This window comes from Adiantum capillus-veneris, chromosome 24 (assembly GCF_014529385.1).
Source record: "Adiantum capillus-veneris isolate H3 chromosome 24, ASM1452938v2, whole genome shotgun sequence".
Taxonomy (NCBI): Eukaryota; Viridiplantae; Streptophyta; class Polypodiopsida; order Polypodiales; family Pteridaceae; genus Adiantum; species Adiantum capillus-veneris.
Window position 1 is genome coordinate 21,795,528 of NC_140954.1, and position 13,077 is coordinate 21,808,604.

Here is a 13,077-nt window from a genome sequence, read left to right on the forward strand (position 1 = left end):
GCATTGACAGACTTTTGGTCATTCTCATGACGGTTCCTGGGCTTCCCCATTTTCTCCAAACATTTTGACTACAGACACCACAGATCCTCTTGGGCAGGACACTTGCAGGTCTATTGGCAGTTCTTTCATGACAAAGAGTTGTTTTCACACTCAGTTCGGGACCTTCACTTTGTATCGGCGGAGTACGGCAGTTTTCTACACTGCTCGTGACGGCACTTTACCATGGAGATCTCTCAAAGGTTGAGACACCAGAGACAACTACACTCATGGAGTATCCTTCAATGGACATTGCAGCAAGCATCTTCATCATTTTCCTCACGTCTTCGGCTTCATGCGGTTTGTTCAACATCAGGTGTTGAGAGGGGGTGTTAGATTTACACCACTTTGCAGCTTCACACAGGTCTAGGACACTTCCTTGTACAACTAGTGTCTCCGGGTTAGCCACCCATAGCATAGGTTCTACCTTGTTCGGCCGCCCAAGTTTGGGGCCAGCCGCCCACTTAAGTTGGTTGCCCACCTTCGGCACTCGAATATATATGGGGCGAGGGGGGTACACATTTCACATCATCTGATCATTGTACGGGTATTCTGTTCAGGTAGTCATGGGGGGTTGATCGCCCCCTCTTCCCTACTCCAGTGTTTTGGTGTTGTGTTCTCTCTCTCTCTCTCTCTCTCTCTCTCTCTCTCTCTCTCTCTCTCTCTCTCTCTCTCTCTCTCTCTCTCTCTCACCTTTACGCGTATTCCTTTTTCCAGTTCGGATTTCCTGCAAGACCAATGCAATATTCCCTTTCTGATGCTCCCGTCACCCATCACATGACACATCAAGAATATCCGTTTCCCGGTCTCTCCTACCGAATTAATGTCAGGTGCAACGGAAGTGTTGAGGGTTTAGCTCGGATCTAGTAGTCCGCACAAACACAAGGTTACTTTATTTCACTTGAAAAGAGAAACTGAACAGGAGCGAGAGAGACGCACAAAGAGAGAGAGAGAGAGAGAGAGAGAGAGAGAGAGAGAGAGAGAGAGAGAGAGAGAGAGAGAGAGAGAGAGAGAGACGACACAAGATGTCGGGTCCCAACCACCCTCAAGGGCCCTCTTGCTCTGTTGCCAGAGCAAGTACTTGCTTTATTACTTGCACCATGCTGATACAATGACTAAATGTTGAGATGCTAATGGGTATTGGGTGCTAATGATGCTGGGTACTGCTGAGAAGCTGAGGGGTACTGCGGGTACTTGGTGCCTGGTACTGCGGATTCTTGGTACTTGATAATGCGGGGTACTTTGGGTACTGAACGAAAGCCACACTAGCCAAACTAAACAGTCTGCACTATAGAAGCTACCGTAAGCTGCAGCAGTCACCAGTAGACCGCACAGACCACCACCAGATGGGGTCCTGTCAGTAGGCAGGGTAATCCAAGATGAGGGGAAAGCCAGACTCAATAGTCTGCGTTGTGAAGGGCCTTTGAGAAGAGTTGTGGTCAGACCAAGCTATCTGCACCGTAATCATCTTGTATGAAGAAGGGAAGCCACACTAGCAATCTGCGCTGTGAAGATCCTCTGAGAAGAGGAAAGGCCAGACCAATCTATCTGCATCGTCTTGCCTGTATCTCCTGCCTCCAATCCTCCGGTGTCAACCAAAACAGAATTCGCGCCAACAACGCCACCAAACCGCATCTCGGTGTGGCTCTCAATGTAAATGAGCTGGGAGTGGCCTATTGCCCAGGTCGGGGGATATGTCTACTGTAAGGTTATTGAGGGTGAGTGTAAGCAACTGTAAAGGTAGCAATCCAAATGATCAGGAGTGTAGAAGAGCAACTGCACTACCATCCAAGCCAAGCTTTTAGTGATCCGGATGTAGTAGCGTAATGATGCCTGATCTCCCGCATCTCGTGGGTAAACTCTCCAAGAGAGTAGTCCCACTCTAGTCTGTAGATCCAAGCAATGAACCTGTCCAAGAACAGATCCAAGATCCTCTCCCTGAGTTCATGTAGATGCTCCTGTGTAAGCAAGTGATTTGACGTGTCGAGGTCAAGTGGTAAGTGTCTGTCCACCCAAGATGGTGGTGTCTTCTCTGGGAATGTCATGATCTTATATGCCATGAGCATGGCCATATCTCGTGTGAACTCCTCTGATGAGTGCATAGGTGTGTCCATAGCAAACCACAAGTCAACACCCCTGTATGATCAAGCGGATTTCGAAGATATTGTGTACTACAGCAGTCACTAAGAGACCGCATGGACCACCATCGGATTGTGTCCTGGCAGGAGGCAACTTCATCCTCTGTGAAAAACACAAGCCATGTGGCTGATGTCCACCCAAAAACACAACTGTGAGGTGATGAAAACGATGCTGTCCAGCAATTTTCAGCATGCTCGTACGCTCCCGGCAGGATCCGGAGCGCTGCAGAGGGTGTAGGGAGGGTGGGGGATCAATGTCACAGCCTAAACAAAGAAAACAACAAGGGTAGGTGGCTGAAATCTGATGATCTCAAGAGGAACAGGACCGGCAAGGCACCGGATGCCGAGCCGGTGTGGAAGGCAAGATCTGTAGGGTCCGGATAGCGCTGCCCCCCTCTTGCAAAAACGCTGACCTGCTTGCGTTTTCTGCATTAACTGCTTGCGTTTTTTGCTTCTGGCTGCAAGCGCTAGCCTTCTCAAGTTGTTTCGTCGCTGGAAATGCCCCCTCTTCTACCTACGTTTTCAGCATTCACCTTCATTTTTGGTGGAGTTGTCCAACAAGAAACCACCAGCAATTTCAGCAAGTGCAGGGCAGGAACATCAGCATTTTTGCACCACATGCACAGGAAGACCCTTGCGTTTTTGCTGGAGGGCGCCCGATCTGCGTTTTAGGGCTGAATTGCCAGCGTTTTTGGCAAGCAAAAAACAAGAAAACGCTGGCTGATTTGATCTTAAAGAGGAGAACCTGATGCCGGTAGTGGAAGCGCCCTCAGAATTGGCAAGATCTGCAAAAACGCCACCTGGCTGAAAAACGCTAGGCTGAAAATCTGCACTTTTCGCAGTGGAATGTTGCAGAAAGCTAGCGCTAGGCCTCAGCAGGTGCCGGATCGCAGGATCTCCCAAGTACTGGTGACTGATACCATCTGAGTGCGCATGTGCGGAAGCGCGCGCGCGCGAGCGCGCGCGCGCGAGAGAGAGAGAGAGAGAGAGAGAGAGAGAGAGAGAGAGAGAGAGAGAGAGAGAGAGAGAGAGAGAGAGCACAACAAACCCCAAAGTAGGGAAGAGGGGCCAATCAACCCCCCATGACTACCAGAACAGAAGACCCGTACAATGATCACATGATGTGAAATGTGTACCCCCCTAGCCCCATATATATGAGTGCCGAAGGTGGGCGTCCAACTTAAGTGGGCGACCGGCCCCAAACTCAGGTGGCCGGACAAGGTACAACCTATGCTATGGGTGGCCAGCCTAGAGACACTAGCCGTACAAGGAAGTGCCCTAGGCCTATATGAAGCAGCAGAGTGGTGTAAATCTAACAAAGACGCAAGCACAAGAATAAAGATGGGTTCTCATAAGCTTTTTCTACAAAGCAAATATTCTTAAGTACTTTCGGGGAAGAGCAGATGCTTTCCCGTGAGGAATTTGTGTTTGCATTCCATCTGTGCCTGAGAACAACATCGGGGACGCCTGGAATGTGACTGTATACCATCACTCAGTTTTATTGAGTTTTGCCCAGGTTCACGTTTTGTTAAAAAAGTGACCGACCGCTGTAACAAGCTTGGACACTCCAAGCATGAAATCAATAGCAACACATGAAACAAAACTTCAAAATCACTGAACTTTAATATATATATATAGAGAGAGAGAGAGAGAGAGAGAGAGAGACACGGCCCAGCGAAGTTTCGTGCCTGGAGGTATTGGCCCCAGAGTCTGGCACCCCTTTCGATATTTCTTTATCATTAATCATTGCAAAGTACAGCTCTCGAGAAACCTCTGCTCTCAGACTCTGCGTCCAGATGCTCTCTAGAGTGAGGCCCCAGGGGCTCTTATTAACTTACAAGGGATGCCAAAAGCAGAGTCCCAAAAGCAATCAGTTCAAAAGCTTCAAAACCAAAAGCTTTAGGCCCAAAAGCTAGCCAGCACAAATCATGGAATTCCATACGCTTTCCACGTCAGCACGGTAAGCATGGTAAGCGCGTTTTTTGGGTTTCCGTATGGCCTGCCACATCAGCTTATCAGCAAGATTTCCGGGTTTCCGTACAGTTGTCCACGTCAACAGTTTGTGTGCCTTTTTCTTTTATCCTTAGTGTCCCCTGGGCCCCGTCGGAAGGAACCGATAAGTCGGAACACTTATAAAGTCACTTGTTGTGTCCAGTGAGTCACGCTGTCATCATTTTGTGACATACCACCCCCCCCTTGAAAGAATTGTAATCGCCCTCAATTACGCCTGCAAAAACAGACATAAGCCATAAACCAATTCAGTAGACACTGACTCTAAGTACAAACGCAACTAGACAACACAAATCTAGCACTTGCACAAAGACGACAATCACCGAACATCAAATCACATTCAAATCAAATCAGATAGAATCCATCGAGATCTAGGATCATAATTCCTAGCAATGTGTTTAGCAATCGCATCTAGATCCACACCGAATCTCACTGATGTCGAATTAACTAATTCTTACTGCAATCATGTCCATAGAATCTCAAAACCGAAATGTTGCAATCATTTTGTCTTTCAAGACTACACTCAAACACAATCACATGAGACCACAAAAATCAAAGTCATTTTCGGCAATTTCCATTTCGAAGTACTTCCATAAAGTCACCTGACAGAATATTGTCAGCCCATCATTATCCCTAAAATCCAAAGGAAAATCACTGACTTTATTCCATCTTGGTAGCCTGTGACAAAGGAGCAGAGTGACTCCTCTATTGTGCAGTCCCGTCTGCACCACATTCAACCCTGTTGATCCACGGATCTCTCGGAATAGTTGAAGCTAAACCAAAATCTCAAGGTAAAGTTCCAAATCTGAGGAATATCTGAACTTTCCTTTCCTTGTGAGACAGTATCTATTCCGGGAAGAAGAATCTTTCTAAGCACATCAAGAATGGAACTCAACCTCGGTGGAGAGGGTTCCTTCTTCGATTGTTCCTTCTTCGAAGATGCTTGTTCCTATTGTTGCTACCAAATCGGGCAAGCGGGCTTCATGTGTCCTCTCTCACTCTTAGGCTGATCCTGGTCCTCTGGGGGACGCTTTTTGCCTTGGTCGCCATGGTCATCATAAATTGCTCTTTGCCTTGCACGGTATGTGCTATGTTCCATCCTTCTGGGGGTACTAGTAGAATGTAGATCCTCGGCAATGATTGTCAACTCCATCATCCGCTGAAGGGTGTCATGTGGGTACACCTTCATGCTCTTCCGAAGCGGTGGTTGAAGGACTCTTCGAACTTTCGCATCTGTTCCTCGTGGAAATCTTCAAGAAAGGTGTAACTTCTAGAAGAACCGACCAAAACTTGTCAACATAAGCCGTGACTTTCTCATGGTCCTTCTGGGCGAGCCAGTCCCATAATGTCCTTCTCAAAGTCAGGCGGAAGAAATTGTCCATAAAATTCAGTTTTGAATTGAGCCCATGAACTTCACAGAGAAATCGAAGTTGTGTCATGTTGGGATGCATCTCAAGGAGACAGCAAGCAACTGGTGGTTAGCCAAAATTCTGGAAGGTACACAAGCCACAACGTGGGCTCAATTCAGAGTTGCCAGATGAAAGACAATGCCTTGGAGATAACTCAATTCTCTCCGTCATGTGTAGTCAAACTTCACATCCTTGTCACCAGATTTGAAAACCCACATCTTGCGGTGATGCCTGCGGTTATCCTTCTTAAATTGGGGCTTTTCTTTAGTATTACGTAAAGAAGTAGTAGGAGTTTTCTTCTTTGGAGAAGATTTAGATATTGTATGAGCATCAGAGTAAGAAGAATATGTAATGAAAGATCCCTCGGATTTCGTGTTCTATATTCTCTATCGTATCTTCATGATCTATCTAATACACGGTTGAGGTGTTACAAGGCCATAAACTTGTATCCATAAATTTCAGTAGTTTGTTAAGTGTTCTAATCTAGTTGGTCTTTTAGTGGATCCAAATCTGATCAAGCCTAACGTTTAAATCCATTATGTCCACAAAAGTCACAGCAAGCCAAAATGTGAGTATTAGATATTCTATAGCAAGTTTCATACCAATAATAACAAGCTTTGTACTTCATTATGTCATGTATTATGCCTACAATTGCTTTTTACTATTGTTCGAATTTCAAGCAGCTCATGACAACAACGTCTCTGCACTACCTTATCTTCAAAACATCGAGTGAAAACAATCATATGGTTTTTGTTATCTAGAATTTGAGAATCTTTGGAGTCTTACCCGTTTATGTATTTTGGAAGAGTCATCCCAAGAGGTTTCCGTAGGCCGCAAAAGCCAATCTATTTGAGCAAGGCCAAGCTCACATTGAACAACCTAAAAATTAACAACGTGACAAAACAAATTCAGATAAAACCTCATCATTCACGAACGAGTATGTGTAAACACATACACACTCCCTGTAACACTTGTTAATTATGATCTCTTTTGAAACATTTAGAACAAGGAGCATTCCATCGTTTATAAAACATTTAAACAGCGTACATTTGCATCATAACATAGCTGCCAGACTTGATGGAGAAACATTGCCTTGGACGGAGATGGGGAAGTCAAGTTTTCTTCCTTTGTTGAGTTGCTATTGAAGCAGAAACAAAAAAACAATGGTGAGAATTTTTAACTTTGAAGCTTCCGAAAAAATCTATTGAAGGAAAAAAGACCAGATTGTCCTTGTCAATTCATGCAAGCAAGGGATTCTTTAGTGTTGAAATATAAAGACAATACTGGTAATGCATTTCTTGTTTTGGTTGTCTAGTTTCTTGTTCTTCCACTTATAAGAAGTCAAAGAAGACCCATGTATGTGAGCCACCACTAGAATTAATTTCTTAATCAGATTTAGAATCGGATTAAAGAATTGTGATTTCCAGATAAGGAATGTTGTGATTTCCAGATAAGGAGCATCCCTTCAAACTTACGTTGAGAACCATAACTTACTTGAGAGGAAATTGGTCTTGTGTCGCATTTTATATCCACTGATGAGTGTGACAAATATATGCTTTATTCATAGAGCTTTCTCTACTAAGCACTCATAGCTGCCCTGCAACAATGATGTACCATCGATAGCCTCCAATGTCTGATTAGGAATGTCTTTCTTGTTTTGGTTGTCTAGTTTCTTGTTCTCTTACTGCAGCAAGACTTTTACCTATAAAAAGTCACAGTAAAAGACTCACATGTATGAGCATCTACTAGGACTAATTTCTTAACCATTGTGATTCCCCAGATAAGGTGTGGCCCCTCAGATCTGAGAGTTCAGACGAGAATCTGTAGAATCAGATAAGAGTGTAGAGGACAGCACTAGCGAAATGTGAGAAGGCTAAAACTGCATTGAGTTGCACCCATACACCTCATGCTCGTCTCTGCGGGCTGCAATGCTTCAAGCAAGAGGCGGAAGTAAGGCTCAGTGGAACTAAGTAAGGCATGAAGGTACGCAGGATAAAGCAACCTGGGGATTAAGTCTAAACAATAGAAACAGCATGCGAGGTAGGTTGGTGCAGCACACTGGAAAACTAAGAGCAAAGCATTGCAGCATGCTTGAACAGTGGGAAGACTGACATTAGTTGCTTGATACAGGCAAAGTAACACAAACATGGTCTAACAAGTCCCACGCAACATAGGATGGATTGAGGCAGCATAAGGAGTGTGCAAGGTGGTCAAGGCATTGCAAGCTTTTTGGAAAATTCCCACATGGATTATTGACTATACCTGACTTTTGGGATCAGTTGCGCCTAAGTGAAATACTAGATGTAGCTCTTAAGTTTCTTTTGGCCTGGGACCTTTTTAAATATGTGGTCAGCATGCGAGTTGTAACTTCTAGCTCAAATTATGTGAGTGGTCTCACCCGACGGTTGTAACAAGTGTTATATACCTCCAGGGGCGCCCGACTTGGGCGCCAACCCTTTCTAAAGAGAGCTCCACCTCTTCCATAAAGTTAATTTTGCTTGTATCATTGATTTTCCGTTGACACTTGGTGCCGACCAATTACAGTGGTATCAAGATTCAAAGCTCAGTCTCTGGTTCTAACAAGAGGAACGATCATCAATGATGAAGGCCACACCTAATCCAACTTATGCAGAAGGCAGCTACAAGAACTCTACAAAATTATCTCAACGACGAGATTCTCATGACAACTTCTATGGATTGGGATTACCTGGTGAATTTCGTACGATAGTGCACTTTGATTCACTTCTGAACAGCAAGCACAATATGTATGTAGGACAAGTCCATATGATATCTGGGCATGTACTTTACTACAAGGACATAACAATCAAAACAATGGAATTTACTTCTGCTACCATACCACCTATTCTCACTGGATACTTGACTACTCGAATGCCTTAATGAAACTATGGCAGATCCAAAATAAATTCTTCCTCCAGCGGTTATTGCTAGTGTTCCTTCACTACACACTTCATTGATGGGAGGAGTGTTTTGGACTGGCGAACGAGAACCCTTCTTAAGAGATTCCTTGCGAATCTGTTGCTACGTTTTGCCACCACTACCAAATCACAACCACATGACGGGCCTTATCCAGCAATGTACCCATGATATTTTCCACCTATTTGCACTGGACACTTGACTACTCAGATGCCTTATTACACTATGGTGGATCCGACATTTTTTATTCCTTCACCACACACTTCATTGATGGGAAGAGTGTTTTCAGACTGGCGAACAAGAACCGTGTTTTAGAAATTCCTTGCACATCTGTTGCTACATCTTGCCACCACTACCAAGTCTCAACCACATAACGGGCCTTATCCAGCAATGTATCTAGGATGCTTTCCGTATTTTCACCCTCCCATAATTCCTGGCCCTAAACCTTTCAAAGACGGAGGATCCACAGTCAAGTTTGATACATATTCCAATGATCATCCAAAGGCTTTGTAGGCTTTGTAGGCTTTTAAGCAATTTGATGTTGTTTCTACAATGGGCCTTACACCAACTTCAAAGATTGACCATATTCCTTTAAGACAATTCCCTACAATGATGAAGTGCCCTGATTGCTCCACCACACCCGCCAAAACATTGGCAGCAATTCAAAATAGTTTTGCGAAGAATTATCTTACTGCTATTATTGAGCTAGACATCCTATCTACTTGGAATCAATCAACCATGTACCCCAAGAAGACGTTGGATAAGTACAATCAGAAGGTTTTGAATGCCAACTTACCGGCTTCAATTTTCAAAGATTGTACCTAGGGCGATCAATTTGAAAAATGCAATTGTCTCTCCGAGAACTTAAGTAGGTACAATCAGAAGGTTTTGGATGCCAACTTACCGCCTTCAATTTTCAAAGATTGTACCTTGGGCGATCAATGTGACAAATGCAATTGTGACTTAACTTCTTCTCTCCAGGAGTACTGTGCGAAAAATAAAGTTTCTTCGATGCAAGAGCTTATGGATCAGCTGCTATTAGCTATCATGTGATGGAAGGAAAACTATGCTTAGCTTCGGAGAAAACTGTGGCAAAACCCACTTCTCTACCTTCCACTTCTAGGTGACCCACCGATATACCATCCAATCTAATTGTACCAACTTTCAACTGAGAATAATTACGAAAGAACAATCGGTGTTATCATTGTATCCAAGCTATTCACACTTTTCGCATCAAGCCCCTATTATGCAAACCCACTCTTTTTGCAGATCTACAACCTAATAAACGTGCTATACTCTAGGTTCAATTCTTTTTGGACACCATTGACATTGCTTTCCATGATTGACCTCGCAAACTTGGCAGATCTTAGGGGCAAGTCAAGGGCGAAAAAGCTTCAATTTTGTTTGACCCTGAAGACTGTGAAGGCTTCATATCATAACATTTTTCTGGTTAACTAGGAATCTTTTATGCTTAACTTGGAGTTTTGAACAATTGTAACGTGGGGCATTGAGAATTTTCAAGCACTTGGTCTGTGGCTCATAATTTCTGTCCTACATACGCAATGCTTTGCATGATCTTGAGGACGATGACCTCTTCCGTAGCTCAGATAAGCACTTTTTGTTTTATTCTACTCAAGCAAGACACAGGCAGACACCTCTTTAAAAGAGATGATTGCTATCTGAATGGCCAAGACAGGCTTATACACAGGCTGACTTTGGCCACATCTCATCAAAGAACACTCGAGCTTCCTTGCATGCCACCAGGAAGAAGATGGATAAGCTTAGCAATCTCACAAGCACAGAACATCTGTTCAGCTTTTGGACACCGAGTCATTTCTCAGAGTTTGCCTGCTTCTGAGGTGAGCTCATTCACATGCTTCAAACGCTTGACAGTGGGACAGTCAAAAATAGGAGATATCTAGCCAGCAGAAAAAACCATTTCAACATATCACTCGTCAGTTAAAGCATTAATAATTCTCTTCTCACGACAACGCTAAAGAAAATGGAGACTTGAAACGCTGAACAAAGTACAATAACATGAACGGAAAATGTACCTATAATGAGTATATATGTCTCTTAAAGGAAATGGAGACTTGAAACGCTGAACATAAGTACAATGACATGAACTGAGAATATACCTATAATGAGTATATATGTCTCTTAAAACTGAATTATGCCGCAGAAGTACATTTGATAACCTTTCTTTCAGCAAAGCAGGATTCTCTTCATTCTCCAAATATGCTTCCAAAGGCTATAATGGAGCAAATCACAAAATAAAGATTGCACCAAAAAAAATTATGTTTTTTGAAGTTGAACAATTCTTGCAATAGAATGTTTCGAATTTGAATGGTGAGCGAGGAACAATAGGGAGCAGGAAAGAAAAGCACATCATAGGAGTAACTTAAATTGATACTATCTTGCTGCAGCTCATTCAATCTTCAAGTATTAGTGTTTCACTTGTAATATCAAAAGCTCTTCTTATATTAAGAAAGGGAGTAGAATTAATAATTCTGAAAAACTGGGGAGCTTTTCAACTTGGTGGTGCTTGCTTACTCTAAAATTAGACAATGCATAAGCTAGAGAGATTACAAACCATAAATTAAGACATAGTCTATTTCATGTTGAAGGGCTCGTTTGTGTACTCAAACCTCTCTTCTTCTACTGCACTCTAGAACTACATAAAGAATGTATGCTCCAAAAAGCTTACAAAGAAAAATGCCACTAACGTCTGTGAGTGATAAAGTTTCTTGCAACCGATCTTTGAAAAAATTTCCTCGCAAAACCATTCCGCTTTCATCAATAAAGCATCCAACACCATTTTTCTTGTTCTCGGCCCATTCACCCTACACTCAATTAAAAAACCAGCAATTACATAATTATATCATAAGAATATCGCTACCAAAGAGTTAAAAATCATTTTGAATAAGCGGAATAGCATAACAACAGTTTAAAACTTAACCTCATGACTCTCTGTTTTATTTTGAGTAGATTGACAAGCCAAATGAGCAGGTAGGGTAAACGCTACCTCGATGTATCAAAAGATATAACTTCAATAACCAGCCAAGTCCCCCTTCCCTCGATATACAAAAATAGCATAACTACCGACGTAAGTATGCCAAACAATGTATTAGATAACTTATCAATTATTCAACTTTGATTCGATAGTAATCAATGTGCTAAATAATATTTATCAATTACGCCTTTTCCTTTGATCATTTTTTTTACAAAAATGATACTACTACAATCAAGTTTCACGCTCCAATGATCACTGAGGTTGTACCACACTATGTTAATGGTGCTCAGACAATGATGCCTTCTTCAACAAAGCCAACCATTGTTTGAAAAAATCACATTAGTAGATTGATCTTCCTACAATAAGCAGTCAATGATTACTACAACAATAAGTTTAGAAGTGCAAGCACAGTAAATGTTAGCATTGTGGACAAACTGCTTGTACGGGAAAATAGTATGATCATTATTATGCATTATCTGGACAAGACCTACCACTTGCTCACTTGGTCAGCACCAAACATAATGAAACCAAAACAAAGAAGGAACTGCTCACATGACTAGCTATGCTTTATCAAACGTATACATGGCATCGCACCAATCCTCCTTACATTATGGCAACAATCCTCCAAATTACCTTGTAAGGTAATTTAGAATTCAGAAATTGGAGAGAATTGAATACGACTTGATAATTTACAAGCAGTTTGCATTACTAAAGAGATTTTACTTGTCCAGGCTTCAGCTAAATAACAAACAACTCTACAAGATTAAACCACAAACACTAAATGGAAATTTCCTACCTTGTAAATTGCGCCTGATGCATAGTAGAATGTGCCTTTTCCATGTCGCAAGCCTCGCTCATATTCTCCAACATAATAGTTTAGCAGGTGATTGGAGTTATCTTCAAGCTCATTACTCATCCAAACTGATTTGCCTCTGCTACAACCAAACACCAGGAAATCAGAATACAAAAATGTTGAATCTAGCATTAACAATGTACTCTACATTCTGAATACTTGAGAGTGGTAGATAGAGATGTACATTAGACCTTCCAGAAGACAGGTCATCCATCCAATCACCCTCATAGAAATAGACAGGCATGAGGCTGAGTCTTCCAAGTTCACCTCGATATGGAAATGATGTAGGTCTGCCACTATTCAATGACACCAATCTCCCTCTTCCATTTCTTTTTCCTTGTGACCAGCTACCTCTGAAATTGCTTCCTGAATCATATGTATGGTAGCCATCCCCGTGCTTGTGATCAAGAACCCATCGTCCCTCATAGATTGTAGTGCAAGTCTTGCCATAAGTCAATTTTCCCTATGGGCAATCATTTTTAGAATTTGTAGCAAAATTCATTGGTTCTTAACCATTTACAGGACATGACAATCCAGGCAGACAGGAGCAATACTTGCCCATGCCGTAATCCATGTTTCCAGCTGCCCTCATACGTGCAGCTATCCTCTTCACCTGTGAACATTAGGCCCTCCCCATGTGGAAGACCTTGATAAATCTGAATATCGGAATAAACAGTGTCAGTC

General features: G+C 42.6%; 1 protein-coding gene across 2 annotated transcripts in view; it reads right to left on the bottom strand.

Moving 5' to 3' along the window:
• LOC147426066 (uncharacterized) overlaps positions 1 to 13,077 on the bottom strand; it is an 80,074-nt gene that overhangs the window by 26,707 nt on the left and 40,290 nt on the right. For both annotated transcript variants that reach the window (XM_086497806.1, XM_086497807.1), the window contains exons 2-8: positions 12,948 to 13,049; positions 12,585 to 12,856; positions 12,337 to 12,472; positions 11,254 to 11,370; positions 10,666 to 10,778; positions 6,641 to 6,731; positions 6,380 to 6,472 (exon numbers count right to left, since the gene is read on the bottom strand). In XM_086497806.1, coding sequence (XP_086353932.1) covers positions 6,380 to 6,472; positions 6,641 to 6,731; positions 10,666 to 10,778; positions 11,254 to 11,370; positions 12,337 to 12,472; positions 12,585 to 12,856; positions 12,948 to 13,049 — 924 coding nt within the window. The remainder of the gene's footprint in view (positions 1 to 6,379; positions 6,473 to 6,640; positions 6,732 to 10,665; positions 10,779 to 11,253; positions 11,371 to 12,336; positions 12,473 to 12,584; positions 12,857 to 12,947; positions 13,050 to 13,077) is intronic.